This window comes from Corylus avellana, chromosome 6 (genome assembly GCF_965113065.1).
Source record: "Corylus avellana chromosome 6, dhCorAvel1.hap1.2, whole genome shotgun sequence".
Lineage (NCBI taxonomy): Eukaryota > Viridiplantae > Streptophyta > Magnoliopsida > Fagales > Betulaceae > Corylus > Corylus avellana.
In genome coordinates, this window is record NC_142495.1 from 5,094,584 (window position 1) to 5,112,223 (window position 17,640).

Sequence of the window (17,640 nt, forward strand, 5' to 3'; positions counted from 1 at the left end):
CATCTAGAAGTGTAGAAGAATGGTGAAAAATAGTTTACACATTAAAAAGGTTTTATATATTCTAAAATCGTTTTACATCTTCTAGATATTTTTTTTATCAACTAAAGTTATTTTATTTCGCGTTAAACACCTAAAAATAAGTAAAACATTTTCCTAAAATAATTTTATGCGGAAACCGAGGAGCCATTAGTTTAGTCCGTTACGGATTAGGGAAAGGTCAATTCAGTTGGAAATGGAGAAAAGCAAGAGGAAAATGAAAGGAGGTCACGTGAATAGAATGAAAGACAAGTGACAAAAACAAATGACGTATCACAAAGTCTTTTCGTTTCCAACCTACCACTTCAACAAATGTCTTGCTCTTGCTTGACCCCCAAGCCTCTGACTCTGACTAATCCAACTTATTTCAAATCTTGGCTTGGCCCCCTCATAATTTATCCATTTATTCCTTAACTTACTTACTAATTATCTCTCTTAATCATCAGCATTCTTGCAAGTTTACTTTCATTCAAAATCAATTACTATAATAAATTCTTAATAACTTTAGAAAATGACTAAGATGAGTGGTTGTGATAAAGCATGAGACATTGCAATAGTTCCAAGAGGTAGCTCAATCGGTTAGGATTACGCCTAATGAAACAAAAGTCATTAGTTCGAATTTTCCTCCTTCCTCTTATGCGAACATGTCAAAAAATAATAATAATAATAATAATAAATAAAAGAGACATTGCAATAGACTGTACAAAGGATACTAATCTATTTAACTTGATGTCTATTATCTTATATAGCTTCTTGGTTTATTTGAAGAGCTCTTATTTGACCAAACAAGATGTTTTTTTTTTTTTTTTTTTCCTAATAAATAATAAAATAGGATAGTAGAATATAAGGTATGTTAGATTCTTTTTTAGAAAGTCGTATATAGAATTATGAAAAACCAATTATAATTGAAAGCACACTAAATATATTTGGAATGCCATTTTAGTCAATATGAGTTTAAATTTGAAAATATTAGAACCAAGAATAAAATACTAATCCAACTTAATAAAAGTGAAGATTTTTTTTTATTAAAAAAAAACACTTATTAAAAGCATGTATAATAAGTGCATCGATTTATTTTTGGTTAAAACATCAAAGGTCGATGCTTGGTGGACAAGCAAAAATAATTGACGCTCGGATATGGAAAATTTTAATTTAATTTTTTTTTAAAAAAAAAAATTGAGGTTAAAGTTTCAAACAGTCAACGTTTCTCACTAACATGTCTGTGACCAAGTGATATCAGCACCACCAATGTATGCAGCAGATTTGGTCCCCGCCTCACGTGACCTATATCTCTGACTCTAGAGGGAAACGTTGCTCTTACGGACTGTCAGAACCCGCTCCCGCAAACACCTATTACGACGAGAAAGTACATTTGTCACCCTGTCGCGTGAGCCCACGCAATTAGGTGGACTCTGGAACTCGTGCCCGTTACTTGGGGACCAAGGTGAATCGGCGGAACCAAAGCATTTTACCGGGACAACATTGCCACGTGTCGGAATCCAAGCGTCACAATAGTGGATGCGGCGAGTCGTATGGAATCCCCGGTGGACACCGGAATCTCCGGCTGTAACTATCCTTCATCCTTTACTCGTATCCGATTTTAATATTTATTTTGAAAAAAAAAAAAAAAAATCTTAATCCCACAATTAAATATTAATCAAACTGATTAACAATTTCCCAAATTTATTCCTGAACGCAATCTAAATCTAAATTAAATTAATAAAAAAAAAAGAATTTGGCAATTAGGATTCTCCTATAAAAAAGCGATTCTTGGCATTTTGACTCTTCTCTGCAGCTCAAAACTCTCTCTCTCTGATCATTTCTCTTTGAATTAGCAGCAGCATCCTCATTGATAGGGGAAAAGAAAAATCTCAGGGATTATTCCTGATTATTCCTGATCCCAGTTGTGTTCTTTAGAAATATCTGTTTCAATTTAGTCCTTCATTTCGCAAAAGAAAAATCTCAGGGATTATTCCTGATCCCAGTTGTGTTCTTTTCAATTTAGTCCTTCATTTCGCTATAAGGGTTGTCGTTGAGAAATTTCTCATATTTTGGATGCTTCTCGCGCAACAATATTGGGTCAATCTCTCTTGGTTTCTGGGCAATTTTGAACACTGTTCAAAATGAATGATTCAGTAAGGTACACAGAACACCGGCGTATCACCAATAAGCTCGTGAAATCTCTGGCCAAACAGTTTCCGGTGCCCAATGCCGACAAACCAAAAATTGTTCGGATCTCCGTCACGGACGGTGACGCAACCGACTCCTCAAGCGATGAAGGCGAAGAAGAGCACCCACTTCGTCCTCATCGAGTGAAAAGGCTGGTTAACGAGATCAGAATCAAAGATTTCTCGCAGTACGCCACCGAAGACGCAAAGACTCAGAACGTAAAGCCAAATCCGAGGCCTAACCAGCAGTCTTTTCCGGAAATGAAGAAGTACCGAGGGGTTCGACAACGGCCCTGGGGGAGATGGGCTGCCGAGATCAGAGACCCTCTCCAGCGGACGAGAATTTGGCTGGGGACCTACGACACCGCCGAAGAGGCGGCTATGGTATACGACAGGGCCGCCATTCGCATCAGAGGCCCCCACGCTCTCACCAATTTCATAAACCCCGAGTCACCGAAACAAGTAGTTGATGCTGAGAGTCCGATAGCCAGCATTGTTCCGGTAAGTCCAACTCAACGTCCGGAAATTGATGTTGCGCCGCCTTGCGATTACGATTCTGGAAAAGAGTCTCACAGTGTCTATTCTCCAATCTCTGTTCTCAGATTTCAGCCTCTTGAACCCAGAACAGAGGCGGAAAATGACTGGAGACCGGCTCAAAAAGGGCAAGATGATTTTGTGTTGTTGGATCCACTACTTTTGGATGATCATTTTGATTCTCTAAATTTTCCACCGTTATTTTTGGATGACAAGAGCGTGGTGGCCACCTCGGGTTCAAAAGAAGATTTCGGCGATATTTCGGTGGACTTGGATGTAGATTTCGGGTCTTGTAAATGGGATGTGGATAGTTTCTTCCAGGATCCTCTGGGATCCTTGCAGTGAGACTCAGACTCATTTCCACAGTAATTCACAGTCTTTTGGTTCATGTGTTTATACGCCTAAGTCACAGTCTTTTTACTGGACCGGAGAGGAGGACGTGAAAGATGAGGGTAAATAGCGTTGTGGTTTTGGTGGTGGTAAAATGGTGAAAACGAGTTGATGATGTATATGACTCATATGATATGGTAATTTAAGAGTTGGGTGGGTTTTTACTTGAAATTGTGGGTTTGTCCGTTACTCAATGTGTATTTGAATTCCTAATGCCAATATTAATCCTGGATGTTGCATGATTAGCGGAAATGACCACCTTGTTATTGTCCAAATCTCCCATGTCCTTTGTTTTCTAGGTCTTATGATTCATGAGTTTGGTGAGATATTTTTGGGATTCATATATATGTTGGCGCGGGGCTCAAAAAAATAAAAAGGTAGCCCACTTGGCTTGGAGAAAGACTAAAGTTGTTTCCATTCCATGTTGAACGGTTGGAGAGCGTAGGCACTTGAGAGCCACACGATCTTTCTGCGTTTTGTTACCCACTCTTTAGAGAGAGAGTCAAGACGTCCATATCAACATTTCTCTCGAGTACCATGATTTTTCTATGTGACAAGCATACGCCAACGTGGCTCTTCTATTTCTTTGAACTTTCGCTACCTTGGGTTAAAACACATGCTCTCCCCTCCCTCTTCTTTGTAGCCCCCTGCAACTGCAAGAATGAAATATGGTTAATAAGATAAGATTCATTTCATGATTATTAAGATTTAAAGTTGTATGGTGTTTAAAAAAAAAAAAAATTGAATAATGTTATGTTATTTATATGGTTAAAATGTATTAGTTCTTTGTTTGAGTAGAAAAATCATGTTTTCTGCTCAATTACAACTAAAGTGAGCTCACTGTACTTTTTTTTTTTATGTATTCAAGAAAAAATGCATGTGTATGTCAAGTGATCAATCTTGGTCCTCTTTAACTATATTAACTAATGGAGGAGTTTTGTTGCCAATGTTGAGTAATTTAGGGCGGTTAATTGATTGAGAATGATGCAGCTACCCTTTTTGAAGTTTTTTAATTTCAAAAATAAAAGTCTTAATTTTTTTAAGAAGTTGTCGAGTTGAGTAATCAACGAAATTCACATGTTTACCTAATAATTTGAGTCAAACAATTAACTAAAGGAAACATTTTGAACAGATTATTTATTTTAAGAATTTTTAAGAGAGGGAGATATAAAATATTTAGTTCATTTTTAAAAAAAAGTAAATTTTTCTTTTCAAATTTAACTTAAAATAACTGATAAAAAAAATTAAAAATAAAAATAAAAATTGGTAGATATAGATACGAGCGGAAGATAAGGCTGCTGCGATGGCGAACCAAAAACGCATGGCAGCAGCCCTGTCGTCCGCATGAAAAATCGGACCCACAGAGAACGAGTCCATTTGACTCATCCTCGACCAGAACCAATAACAGACTGTCCTCCTGGTGGTGCGTGGTGAGTGGTGAGGGCTCTAGAAAACATAAAAGCACATCTTGGAAAGGCGTGGGGTGATCTGTAAATTCCAAGACAATGCCAGCTAGCTTTTCAGTGCTATCTATCTCCGGCCTGCTCCTTCAATCTCCGGCTACTCTAGTCAACATTGCATCAAGTGTTGGAGACATATTTAGCAGTCCACCCCCCCTTTATTATCGCCACCTTCATAAATTTGGCAAAAAGAGGTTTCAAATCACACCCACTTTGCCTGCCTCTCTCAGATGAATCAAAACCTCGCCTACTGAGGAGCTTTAAAGCTTGTCAATTGGGCGGAAACTTCGTTACCACGCTTCAACACCGTCTAATCAATTTGAAATCCAACAACATCAACTACCAACCTAAATTCTTATAAAAAATTTGAATAATATTTAATTATATGCATCGTTAGATGTATAAATTTTAAAAATTATGCAGAGTTACATTTGAAATGGGTTGTGCTCTTTTGGTAGCTATTTGGCATTGTCTGGTCGGGAGCAGCTTTTATTAAATGAACACACACCTATATGAAGCTGTTTTGTAATTTTTATTGAATTAGAATTAGCATAAACGTAAGTGAAATAATATTAATTGACGTAGTGGGGTTACAGTCTAGAAAGCAGTAAAATAGACTGTAGCCTACATTTTTTTGGCTGAATCATGTCATAATGTCGGACAGCGAGAGAGGGCCTACACCTACATTTTACCTTAGCAGTGTTCCTGCCAGGCTGTCCTTGAGCAGCGTTGAAAATTCTCCGAGGAATTTACACGCCATTGCGGCCATTACCTCTCGTACGTGCAGGAGTGCAGGACTGATTGGACCGTCCTCCGTCTCCTAGTCCAGCTTACCTCCCCTGCCTCCTGCCTCCTGTCCTCTATTTTTTTTTGGCTGTAGTTCTGGTAAAAGATCTACGTATCTGCTTTTTCTTTTTTCTTTTTTTTTAAAAAAGTGTTTTATTCTTAGTCCCAGTTTGAATATGATGAATTAAGAAACAAAAGTTTCTTTTTTTTGAATAAATTTGTCTGACATACTATTTGAAGTAACATGTGATGCACTATTCCGATACAGGTTTGTTTATTTATGTTTCTTTTTTTTGAATAAATTTGTCCGACATACTATTTGAACTAACATGTGATGTACTATTTCGATACAGGTTTTGTTTATTTATGTATTTTGGGTTATATTTTTATTGTTTTTAATTTTAAAAAGTATTTTAATGTGACATAAATATAAAATTTATTTTTATGTGTTTGAGAAAAAAAAAATGTTTAACAAACATAGTCATAATAAATTTGTCAAGCTTATTTACCAATTTAGAAGGACGAAGTGTAAGGTAGAGTGAAAAAAAAAAAAAAAAAAAAAAAAAAACTAAGGAAGAATACTCTAAGTATGGTTATGAATTATGATTAATGTTTTGTAATTTCTGTTTAGTTTAGGAAGTGTTAATAACGAATAAGTTAACTGCTGATTTATACTTTTTCATTGTTATCAATTAATTGCTTGTATGTAATATTTTATTCTAACCTTTGATTGTAATCAAAGATTCTTATCAACCCTTAATCACGGTCAATCCCAACTTAAGGATTCGGCCTTGATTATAAATTTATAGAAGATATTATTAGTAGTTTCTATGTTGTGAGTTGTGTTGATTTTTTTTTTGTAAATTAAGTATTTTATTGAATTGATGGGATAATGTCCATCAGTCGTTAATTTTTGTTTTCTTAACAAAGGTTGATCAAATAGTTGATAAACATTATCATATTAATTTAGTTATATGCGAGTGAAATAAAAATTGAATATATAACATTATTATAACATAAAATAAAAGTTTAAAATATAGCATTTCAAAGTATCAGCAAAATAAGGGCAATAACTTTCTTTGCTACCAGAGTGGGGGAGGGAGTAATGACTCCCTCCTCCCCGTCCCCTTTCTCTTTCACCTTCCATTTTCTCGCCTGTACCGTAGATTAATTAGGGCGTGTGTGTCAATGGTCCTCGAGGTGCTTTTAGCGGTACGTAGTTGGCTGGCAATTGCTTGTGGAACGCGTGAGAGTGTGTTGAGTTTTTGTTATTATATTTTTGTTGTTTTAAATAAAAATGTATTATCTCTAGATCTATTTTTAGTAGTGATTTATGGGGTGAAATTTTATTCATTATCTTAGGTTTTGATTTCACGAATCCTTAAGAATAAGGGAATTGGTTTTCGATCGGTCTTTTGTTTTCTTATGATTCATTTTCTGAAAACAAACCATACACCGATGACGGAGGAGTTATCAAGCATAAAGATTAATTGTCGTTATGGTAAAGGCAGTAAAAAAGATTGTGATTGATAAAGCACTAATAGCAGAAATAAAAAAAATAAAAAAAAAAAAAAATTAAAAAAAAAACCAGGGAATTAAGGACATGGCAGCGGATAGAAATGTGATTCGTCAAAATTTGCTGTAAATCTGAAACTAATTGAGATAGTGGCTTTTTTATAAATATTGTCTTATAATAGCCCGATAGACTATTGTCTATGTTATAGATAATGTTTGAATTGTAAAGATTCTAAATTTTTTTTTTTTTAAAAAAAAAAACCTTTCTTTGCTACCTGGCCTGGGTGCATCAAAGATTCATAGTTCGTCACACGCCAAATGTTCCAAAAGCCACCATGCTCCACGTGTGATCCATGCAGGTGCACCATGCCAACCAACATCATTGACCACCGACTCCCAACTTCACCCAAATACCCCGGCCGGCCTTGATAAAATAACCCCCAAAGGCCAAAATTAACCATCATACAATATTACACCGAAATGTTAAAGCTAGCACGTAGGCTTATAAAGGCTAAAACTATATGTAGTTTATAATATGAGTTCATGCCCGATTGCAGAGCAATATATAGGGCAAATTATATGTACATGGATGGATCATATTTGCTTGAACATGTATTTGGGAAGTTTAAGGTTGTCTAATTACCTGTCCAAATAAGTAGAACCCGCTTATACACTCACATACATAGTGGTTTTTGTTTGAAAAATATTTTGAAGGGGCATATATAAAAGTGAAATAATTTTGAATTTTTCTATTAAAAATGAAACATAAAGATACAAAAATTACTACAATATTCCTTGATCGCTTAAGAGTTTAAAGTCAACCTTCGAACATTGAATTTTTCGTTATTTTTAATTTGTTATTTTTCAAAAATCCACTTCTAAACTATATATTTTTATGAAATATGCGAAATGCAATAGTAGTTAAAGATATTAAGTAAGAAAAGTGGCTCTTGGGAGCTTGGGACAGAGGTGATACACAAAGAATTCAAAGGTTCTTCCAACATAAAGGACAGGAAGCATGTATTACCAAGAAAATCAAAAAGAAAAAGGGATTGGAAAATAACATTAAAACTTCAAAGTACTGAAAAGTGGAAAGAGTGTGAAGGAACAAGGAAGATATATACTCCGAAATACCCATAAAATCACAAGGCAGACTAATTACCTTTTGACTCCCTTGAATCTTGATCACTCACAAAAAAAAAGAAAAAAAAAAAAAAAAAAAAAAAAAGACTCCCTTGATCATGTGAATAGCATGTGGCTTCTGCTCTCAAACTTACGCTTATTGGGTCTGAGTGGGCCACGTAAATCTACTCAGAATAATGACAAATGAGCCCAACAGAGATCTTCAATAGTCATGGAATTTAATTCAATTTATAGTAAGGTATAATGCTGTTTGCTTACAACCTAGTATTAATTTATTGTCAACCTTAACAGGTAGGGTCATAAAGCCCATTTCACCTACCGACAGAATACAGAATAAAATAAATGTTATCAATCTAATGGGTCCTAAGTTGATGCGTATTCAATGGGATTTTTTTTTTTTTTTTATGTAAAAAAATGTTATTATCTCAAAATTTACCGACCGAACAAAAACAAAAAACTTCATGCCCTCTTCCATTCCCTTTGATTGTTTTCTCTTTTTTTTCTTTACAGGAAGAAAGAGCATGATGGTGTTTGGTGTCGTTGAATTTCGTCGTGAATTGAAAATGGTGTGGTCCTAGCTGCGCGGCAACGCTCCGGCCCGATGGCCCAGATGAATAGAGAGGGACACCAACCAGGCTGGGCCCAGATACTGTTCCAATCATTCCCTGTAACAACTTATGTTAAAGTCGTGCTTATGTTTGAGTATACATCGAAAAAAACATAAAGTAAAATAACATAGAAAAAATTTGTGAAAGTATATTTTGGAGAAAAAGAAGGGTTTAAGGGGTTCGACCTTATAGGTATATAGTATATACAAAGCTCAGAAAAGTCGCATCTTATTATATTGACTTGTTTATAAGAATTCCACAAGGCAAACATGATAGATAACAAAATAACTCTTACATATTGATTGGACATATTCTATCTTTGGTTATTGAGGGACATTAACACAATTGACAGTTTGAGGAAGACATTGACATTGAAGTGTAATTTGAGGAGAGTATCTGTAATATTTTTTATTTTTTTATTTTTACCTATTAACTGTTGATGATGTAGTCTTTGGATTCTCAATAGATAGCGGCGATGAAAGAGAAAAAATCCCTACAGGTCACATAGAAAATTGACTTTTTAAGATATTTGGTAAGAGATATACTAGATTCTAATAAAAACTCTATATTTTGCTCATAAAAGCCTGAAAAATGTTAAGGTCACAACATAAATCTAACTAATGGCCAACTTCTCTCCTACGTGTCATTTAAAAAGAAAAAATTGATAGAGAGGATTTTGGGATTCTGAAAATTTGGGAAAAAAGACAATTTATTTGGTTTAAAATTCAATTTTTTTTTATACGTAGGAGAGAAGTTGGCCATGAGTTGGGTTTGTGTTGTGTCCGTATCAAACCTCTAAAAGCCTATGTGGCAAGATGCCACATCATTTTATTTTTGTTTTGTCTTTTTTCCTCCACAAAAAAAATTATGTGGTATCTTATCACATGGACTTTTATAAACAAAATGTGTAGTTTTTATTAGATTGAAGCATTTCTCATTTGCTAAGGACTGATACCAAGATTCCTGCTTTAATTAGGTTTGTCTTTCTTTTTAGTGGTGGAGACTGCCCAGGCGTCTCAAAACTCTGGGCTGGCCCCCGCTAATATATTTGGGCTTTTCTCTCTAAATTGTTTTCATTTTTTTAAGATTCAGACCAAAAAAATAATATTTGAATAGGCCCAAATCTCCCATGTTTTCAACCAATACCCAAACCAAAAACATTTGTTTAGTTCTTTGCACTTCACGCTTCACTGAAGCAGTCAAGCTTCTCATTTCTCAAAAAACAACTTCTTTATTTGTACTAGTCTCAATAATTTTTAATTGTTTGGAGAGTCGTGATTGAGTTGCCCTTTGCCCACTCTTTATTTTTATTATTTATGTTGTAATTTTTCTTTTCTTTCCTTTGATTTGAGTATTAAAAAAAAAAAAAAAAAAGTTGAACCAAGAAAAAAAAAACATGTCTTTATTTCTTTACGGAAAATATCAAACTCATTTATGAGACCTTCCAAATTCATACCCCTTTGTAAAGACATATCCAAACTATCACATTTCAAATTGATGTTAATAATTTAGAAATTGGATATGCATGTAAGTTTCTGCTAAGTCTTTAATGGGTAGTTCAATCATTCATAAATCACGCTTTATGAAATAGAGGTTATTAGTTCGAATCCCCATCATTTTTTCTTGTGTGAACATATAAAAAAATAAAAAAATAATTCTGCTAGGAATTTTCATTGGATTGTTTAAGAAAAAAAAGAAGAGGTTGATAGATCACAAGCAGTGAGATGAAATGGTACACGTGAGATGACACGCATTTCTTTGGCGCTTTCGGTTCCACGCCACGAATCGCAAGACTATTATCTCTCCCAATTTCCCACGCAACATTATGAAATGAGAGAGGGAGAGAGCCTAGAGACGCCAACCAACCCTCCTTCTATTCCTCTGCTCCGACTATAACCGCCTCACTTTTCCTTCCTCGAACAATCAAATTAATCACACTTTTTGTTTGTCTTCTTCTCATAACTATTACCCCCTCAAGTAACCGCAATCCCACTACTGTAAAAGCTAACAAACGAAGCCCTTCAGTACCGAAAGTCATAGAAAACAATTTTTTTTTTTTGAGGAAATTGGAATGGTGGGCTCAAGGCAGAATCTACCTTCGTGGATAAGTGCAGCTGCTGCGAATAGGGTTGATTTTGAAGGAAACGTTTCGTCTATGACGGAAACGACGCTCAAGGAGGGTTCTTCTTCTTCTTCTTCTGAAAAGGGTCTCTCTGACGTTAATTTGGGCTTTGGAGAGAGGGCTTTCTCTGCCGCCGGCGCAGCTGTCCTCTCTGCAATCCTCGTTAACCCTCTTGATGTCGCCAAGGTTTTCAATTTTTACGATACCCATTTGTTAATTGCTTCATACTTTGAACGCTTTTATATACTGCTCTGTATTTTTTTTACCGGTATTTTAATCATTTTTGTCTTCTCTACTGTGATTGATTTTGTATTGGTTGTCTCTCCCATTATATATTTTTGTTCGAGTCATTTTTTTTAATAAAGAATTTAAGTTTGAGAGTTAATTGATGAGGGCATGCTTGTGCATTTTATTCGTTCCTAGTTCTCCCTTGTCTTATATATTAGTGGAGCTGTTCTATTGAGGATAGCCAACATCATTTGTAATAATCTGTCATGTCATGTTCAAACTGGTTTTGACCATTTAGAGTTTCATGCAGCATTTGTCATATCACAAATTTTGTGTGTAAAGAATTTCTAGTCTTTTCAAACATTATTGAATTTGTGGTTTTTATGATAGTTATTGATGGGTATTATCCATTTTTGACACGTTAACTCTTCTAACTTCCAGATAAGGTTGCAAGCGCAGGCTGCCGGAGTTCCTTATCAGGGGCTGTGTCGTATAGCATGTTTTGACACAAACACGGTATGTGTACAGCTTGTTTGTGATTCTTTACTTGCACAAATTTTAGATTAGGAGAATAATCAATCTTGATTTCCTCGCAAGAATGGAAAGGGACTGTGAAACTTTACTGTAAGTTACTTGTCTGCAAGTTTCTTGTGGTTGTCTTACTGTCTTGTAAATTTTTTGAGCTGTTTCTTTTAGATGCTTCCGGATTGGAGATGTTCTATATCATCTACACGTGCAGTTGTTGGTTCTGAACCAGTGTGCTCTCCAGAGTGTAATCAGTATAAAGGAGCAATGGATGTTTTATACAAAGTCATACGTCAGGTTGGTGGACTTATGAACTTATCACGTACGTGTATCTTGCCAATTTTTCTCAAAAACGGAAGTTATGTAAGTTTCAAAATGTTTCCGATGTACTTTCTAAATGATTAAAAGCGATAAGGTTGTATTTACTTTTCAAGGAGAAGACTTCTGTATGTCTACCCAAACAAATCAGTTTTTTGCAATCAGTAGAGAAGGTGATTGCTTAATGCTCCGGATCTGTTCTTGATAAATTAAAGCATCATTAGGTTTTTATGGAGCTCACTGCTTAAAATTATAAAGGGTAGAAAAATAGAAGTTAATTACATATGTCGGGATTTCTTCAGTTTGTGCTACTTTTCCAAGTCTGTAGCCTTTGCAGTAGCTTTATGGGTGTTACATACCAGATAAGTTTTTGATGTCAGTATCGAGGAAAATTGTATTTAAAACAATATCATTAGCGCCTTGTAGCACGTATGGCACTTATAATAAGGTTTCTTATGACATAATGCTGTTAAGATCATCTGACACTTATAATAAGGTTTCTTATGACATAATGCTGTTAGGTTTTTATGGAGCTCACTGCTTAAAATTAAAAAGGGTAGAAAAATAGAAGTTAATTACATATGTCGGGATTTCTTCAGTTTGTGCTACTTTTCTAAGTTTCTAGCCTTTGCAGTAGCTTTTTGGGTGTTACATACCAGATAAGTTTTTGATGTCAGTATCGAGGAAAATTGTATTTAAAACAATATCATTAGTGCCTTGTAGCACGTATGACACTTATAATAAGGTTTCTTATGACAAAATGCTGTTAAGATCGTCTGTCTATGTCTTTTAGATAGGCCTGTTATGTCCAGATTAAAGATGTAAATGTAAATCTGTATGATCACCTGTGTTTTGTGAGCAAATCATTTATCACAACGGGCTTCAAGGAGTGAATTTGTGCAGGAAGGATTCACTAAGCTGTGGAGAGGCACGTCTGCAAGCATAGTGTTGGCTGTGCCAACCGTAAGTCTCTCTTAGCTAGGAATTTTGCTTTATGGTTTCTTCTCAGATCCATGCGTTGGAGATGCAAGCTATTCTTTGCATCTTTCATATGCTATCTTGCTGAAGACCATTCTTTGTAATTGACAACCAGGTAGGCATCTACTTGCCTTGTTATGACATTTTCCGCAATTTAATGGATGATTTTACAACTCGGAGCGCGCCCAACTTGACTCCATATGTCCCATTAGTTGCAGGCTCAGTTGCACGCTCATTGGCTTGTGTTTCTTGTTACCCTGTTGAACTGGCAAGGACCCGCATGCAGGTAAGTTGTATTGTATATAGTGTAGTATTTGAACATTTCAGCGAAACCTAAGAGATTGGTTTATTGGTTTTAATGAGTTTGTCAACAAAACGTCTTTTCGTCATGAGTAACTACACAATGATGAAAGTTAGAATTTGGGAGTATGCTTATCTTTCACTCCTTGTACCTATTAAATGTGTAGGGAGATTGACTTGCTCTATATAACACAAAGGATCCGGCTTCTATGCGGTAGTGAAAACTACCGCATAGATGCTGTTGTAGGAAACGGTACCGTTTTGGTTAAAAAGTAAGTCACTTTTATGAAACCCACTACGTGAGTTCACGCTGTCACAGACGGCAAGTATTTGAAACGTCACACAGCAACACTGCAACTCCATTTGTGTTAAGGAGAAAGGAAGGGGATGAAGGAGAAGAAGATACATGATCTCTCCGGTAGACTGGTTCGGCTGTTGCAGTAGGCTTCATAACAACTCCATTTTGTGCCATCAACAGGTTGTGATTGGGTGGCCAGGTCCAACCCAGGAGCTTGGTTGATTGTTCAGCTTGATGTTTGCAGGCCCGAGTGATAGCAGCCATGGGAAAGCTTGAGGCATGTCGTGAACGTGGCATCAGAGATTCTGTCTGTTACAGATTAAGAGGGTGCAGCTTCTCATGTCAAAGATATTTATCAATGCTGAAAAGGGAGGAGAATTTTTCAAAGATACTTGCAAAAGTTGTTTGCCTCAATTACAGCTTGCGAGAAAGCAATTTGCCCTGGCATGACTTGGGGGAGGGTAGTTTCTTTGGAAATTAAAGCAAGTTTCAGAAAATCCCAAAATGGTGCTTCAGTAGAATTGTTGAAACTTAGTTGCCCATGTTTCCGTTTGCCGCAGCTCTGATGTTTAACCCAAGTTCGATGTGAAGCAACAGCCGAACCAGTTTACCGGAGAGATCATGTATCTTCTTCTCCTTCCACCCCTTCCTTTCTCCTTAACACAAATGGAGTTGCTGTGTGACGTTTCAAATACTTGCCGTCTGTGACAGCGTGAACTCACGTAGTGGGTTTCATAAAAGTGACTTACTTTTTAATCAAAACGGTACCGTTTCCTATAACAGCATCTATGCGGTAGTTTTCACTACCGCATAGAAGCCGGATCCTAACACAAAAACCAAAAAGAAAGAAAAGAAAAAGAAAGGAATAAAGGAATAAAACATTAGTATTTGGATTACTAATATTGATTCATTATAATTTGGTTTATTTGCTTAAACCATCTCATACCCCTTAACAAATTTTGGATGAACTGCTCTATGTTAACTGGCTTCGTATGGATAATCCCCTCTGATTTATGCTTTTCATTCTTGTCTTATCTTCTTCCTAATATAGGCCTTTAAAGAAACCCAAACTGGCGTGAAGTCTGCTGGAGTCTGGAAGACACTGCTTGGGGTCATCAACCCAGTGAAAAGTACAAACCTACTACAAAACTGTAAGCGTTTTTGTTGAGTTCTGTCTCTCCTCTCCTCTTATATAATTTGATTTGTAGTTGATGTTAAACAAGCTGATGTGGTGACCTGGTAATCCTATAAATGAAAAGTTCAAGGGATGGTGAAAGTTATATTTGCATACTTCTCTGTTTCTCTTTGATCAGAAATATGAACAGCATTCTCTTTTTAACAGTGCAAAACTATCGTGTCTTGTGGACTGGCCTTGGAGCACAACTTGCCCGTGATGTTCCTTTCTCTGCAATCTGCTGGTCAACCCTTGAGCCGGTGAGATATCATTTCTTTCAAACATTTCAATGGATCCTTATGGTCTCTTGTTTTCTCTTGCTCCTGCATGTAAATCCAACTCATTTACACTTTCTCTTGCTGCTTTGTGGAGATCCGGAGAAGAATTCTTGAACTGGCTGGTGATCAAGCCAGTGCAGCCAGCATCCTTGGGGCAAACTTTTCCGCTGGTTTTGTGGCAGGAAGTCTTGCAGCTGCTGCTACATGTCCACTAGATGTGGCAAAAACCCGAAGACAGATAGAGGTTTTTTCTCCAAACCAATCTTCATTTACTTGCATCTACCTTTACCCCCTCCCCCTTCCCCCCTTTATGCTTCTTTCCCTTTTCTTGTCTTTTGAAAATGTAAAGAGAAATTAAGTACACACCCAACCACCACATGCAATTGCATTTATAAGTCTGATGACGATTGAAGAGCTCCACAAGCCGTTGTCAACCTCTACTGAGATTTGAGGGTTTGCATATGCTAAATGACATATACTGGGTATGGATCCAACATTTGGCAGGTCGTAAGTAAAATAGTGCAATGTATGGCCATTAGCTTCTAGTAACGAAATTTTTTACGTGTTACAAAGTTGTCTGATGACATCTTATAGGTTTAAAAACTGTTCCTGTCATATCCGGTATATTCAACGCTTACAGGTATGCAAGTAATGGCATGTCATCAATCTCGGCTGAGGGTTGCCTTAGATTCCCCTGCCTTCTCCGGGGATAAGGATGAAATTGAAGGCATCAGAAGGAGATAGATGCTGAAATTTTGACTATCTGCAAAATTACTTTTTGTGCGTCCGCAGTTGAAAATTTTCTTTAATTCAACTACATATGCAACCGTCTCTTTCCGCTCTGTTTTACAAGTGAAATGGTTTATTTATTATTACTTTTTTTTTTCTGTAACAAATAACAGAATTTCCTTGCGCAAAATATAATTAGACTATTTCTATGTTTTGGCTGCTAATATAGTTTCCTTTTGTTGTAAATTTTATAAGGATCCTGCAAGGGCATTAAAGATGAACACTAGAAAGACATTGCTGGAAATTTGGAGGTATTGTAATGTATGATACAAATGTATAGAGATCAGTGATTCCTTTTCATATAGCAACCAAAATGTCCTTTTATCTGAACGTGGCATGATTCCTTCAAAAAAAACATGTTCCTATATCACTGTTTATCTTGATAGGCAAAATTGCTGCTGCACCATATAGTGACCTGAAAACGTTTTACTTGGATCAGGGGTGGTGGAATGAAGGGACTATTTACCGGAATTGGTCCCCGTGTCGGCCGTGCCGGACCCTCTGTTGGCATAGTTGTCTCCTTTTATGAAGTTGTCAAGTATGCTTTACACCATAGACACCTAACTCAATGATCTAGGAGAGAGACGCGCTCAAGTGATTGTTACAATTTTTGGGGATTGTGTTTTTCCTTTTACAAAAGCCTACTGTCCTTATCCTTGAAAGGGTAAAGTTCAGTTACACAAGAAAGAAGACTGATTGATCTTCCTGCCATCGCAGGATGTCATGGCATGAGAGCCAACAACTTTGGCAACAATAAAATTTGTTTATGAAGCCTGGAAAATACCCAGCCATGATTTTCATTTTTCGTTTTACACTTACAAAAGCCTGATGTTTCAGCGTTGTAACAGAAACTCTCTTCATTGTAAGAGGTGTAGAACCACTGTTATCTATTGCAGTTGTCTTTCAAATATTTAGTTTCGTTCATATCACTAGTTCGATATGTTAAAAGATGTAGTAATATACAAAGAAAGGGATTTAAGAAAAGATAACGAGAAACATATCATTCACCAAAACAATGAAATTTCATTCAATTAAATTTTCCAAAACATGAAAAAAGAAAAAGAACAAAATAAAAAAATCCCCCCAAGATCATTTCTATATGCACAAATGAAATCCATTTCCAAGCCCTGCATCAACCCTTCTAAAACCTAAACGACAGTCTAAAAGAGGCCGTAGGAAGAGGCGTCAAGAGGGTGGATGAGGTACGTGAGCACCAGCGCCACGAGCATCAGCACGTATGCAATCCCTTGGTCAATCGAAGTCCCTGTACCAAAAACGTCAACAGCTCCATCAGTACAAAGAGGGAGGAAATTGAGAACATAACAACGCCGCAGCCAAGAGTGAAACGGAAATATTCATCCACAACAAGTCTAAAAGAAAAAGAAAAATGAAACAAAGACAATGTCCAAGGTTTCAGATCTAAGCGAAAGAGATCGAGCAGGGTTTAGTTTACCATCGCTGGTAGGGGCAGGTGCAGGAGCTGGCGACTGGGCCTCAACTACGGCCTGGGAAAGAATGGCGAACAGTAGACCAAAGATCCCCACCACTCCGATAACAGCCATTGAAGAAGATGAAAAAGAACCTGCCATTTTCTCTCCTCTTAAGAAAAAAACTGAGAATTACACAAACAACAAACAGCTTCACAACGAGAGAGAGAGAGAGAGAGAGAGAGAGAGAGAGAGAATGATTGTGACTTGTGAAGGTGCGCAGGAGAGAGTATCCTTATATAGAGGACGCTTGGTATCCGTTAAAAACAACGAGAGGAAACCGGCAGGCCACTATGGGTGTATCCCCCGCAAACAATGAAATAATATTTGATGGTTTCGTTTGTTAATATTTTTTTAAAAAAAAAAAATTGGGTCCACATTATGCAATGCCATGTGGTGGTTACCTGTTGGTACAGTCAGGACAGACTGTCAGCCATGTTGTCGCTACGATACTCGGTTCAAAACGCAACGTTGGATTCTATAATCGGAGTCGTGGAGTGGGA

General features: G+C 36.6%; 3 protein-coding genes across 4 annotated transcripts; 2 read left to right on the forward strand and 1 right to left on the reverse strand.

Moving 5' to 3' along the window:
* Positions 1-1,816: 1,816 nt before the first annotated feature.
* Positions 1,817-3,381, forward strand: LOC132187339 (ethylene-responsive transcription factor CRF4-like). 2 transcript variants are annotated; one of them, XM_088517731.1, is made up of 2 exons: positions 1,817-2,705; positions 2,807-2,910. In XM_088517731.1, the coding sequence occupies exons 1-2, from the start codon at positions 2,160-2,162 to the stop codon at positions 2,819-2,821; spliced, it is 561 nt and encodes a 186-aa protein (XP_088373857.1). In that variant the 5' UTR covers positions 1,817-2,159; the 3' UTR covers positions 2,822-2,910. The 2 variants fall into 2 exon arrangements, with proteins under 2 accessions (XP_088373857.1, XP_059457608.1); XM_059601625.2 differs by having other exon boundaries at positions 1,817-3,381.
* A 7,330-nt stretch (positions 3,382-10,711) lies between these two features.
* On the forward strand, positions 10,712-16,574 carry LOC132187333 (Mitochondrial substrate carrier family protein). The gene is made up of 10 exons (XM_059601618.2): positions 10,712-10,948; positions 11,432-11,506; positions 11,687-11,812; positions 12,737-12,796; positions 12,927-13,097; positions 14,461-14,560; positions 14,752-14,843; positions 14,956-15,105; positions 15,846-15,901; positions 16,090-16,574. The coding sequence occupies exons 1-10, from the start codon at positions 10,712-10,714 to the stop codon at positions 16,220-16,222; spliced, it is 1,200 nt and encodes a 399-aa protein (XP_059457601.2). The 3' UTR covers positions 16,223-16,574.
* Positions 16,575-16,650: 76 nt separating this feature from the next.
* Positions 16,651-17,430, reverse strand: LOC132187334 (arabinogalactan protein 41). Its single transcript, XM_059601619.2, has 2 exons — positions 17,104-17,430; positions 16,651-16,914 (listed from the first exon to the last, which is right to left on the reverse strand). Exons 1-2 carry the CDS (start codon positions 17,237-17,239, stop codon positions 16,811-16,813), a joined length of 240 nt encoding a protein of 79 aa, XP_059457602.2. The 5' UTR covers positions 17,240-17,430; the 3' UTR covers positions 16,651-16,810.
* Between the last annotated feature and the right edge of the window lie 210 nt (positions 17,431-17,640).

What these genes read in the sequence shown, in the direction of transcription:
- LOC132187339 (XM_059601625.2), top strand. Translation starts at nt 2,160, where the DNA reads ATGAATGATTCAGTAAGGTACACAGAACACCGGCGTATCACCAATAAG.
- LOC132187333 (XM_059601618.2), top strand. Translation starts at nt 10,712, where the DNA reads ATGGTGGGCTCAAGGCAGAATCTACCTTCGTGGATAAGTGCAGCTGCT. An exon ending in TGGCAAGGACCCGCATGCAG is followed by an intron (nt 13,098 to 14,460) that starts GTAAGTTGTATT and finishes TTCCTAATATAG; the next exon opens with GCCTTTAAAGAAACCCAAAC. An exon ending in GCTGGTCAACCCTTGAGCCG is followed by an intron (nt 14,844 to 14,955) that starts GTGAGATATCAT and finishes TGCTTTGTGGAG; the next exon opens with ATCCGGAGAAGAATTCTTGA.
- LOC132187334 (XM_059601619.2), bottom strand. Translation starts at nt 17,239, where the DNA reads ATGGCAGGTTCTTTTTCATCTTCTTCAATGGCTGTTATCGGAGTGGTG. An exon ending in ACCTGCCCCTACCAGCGATG is followed by an intron (nt 16,915 to 17,103) that starts GTAAACTAAACC and finishes TTTTTGGTACAG; the next exon opens with GGACTTCGATTGACCAAGGG.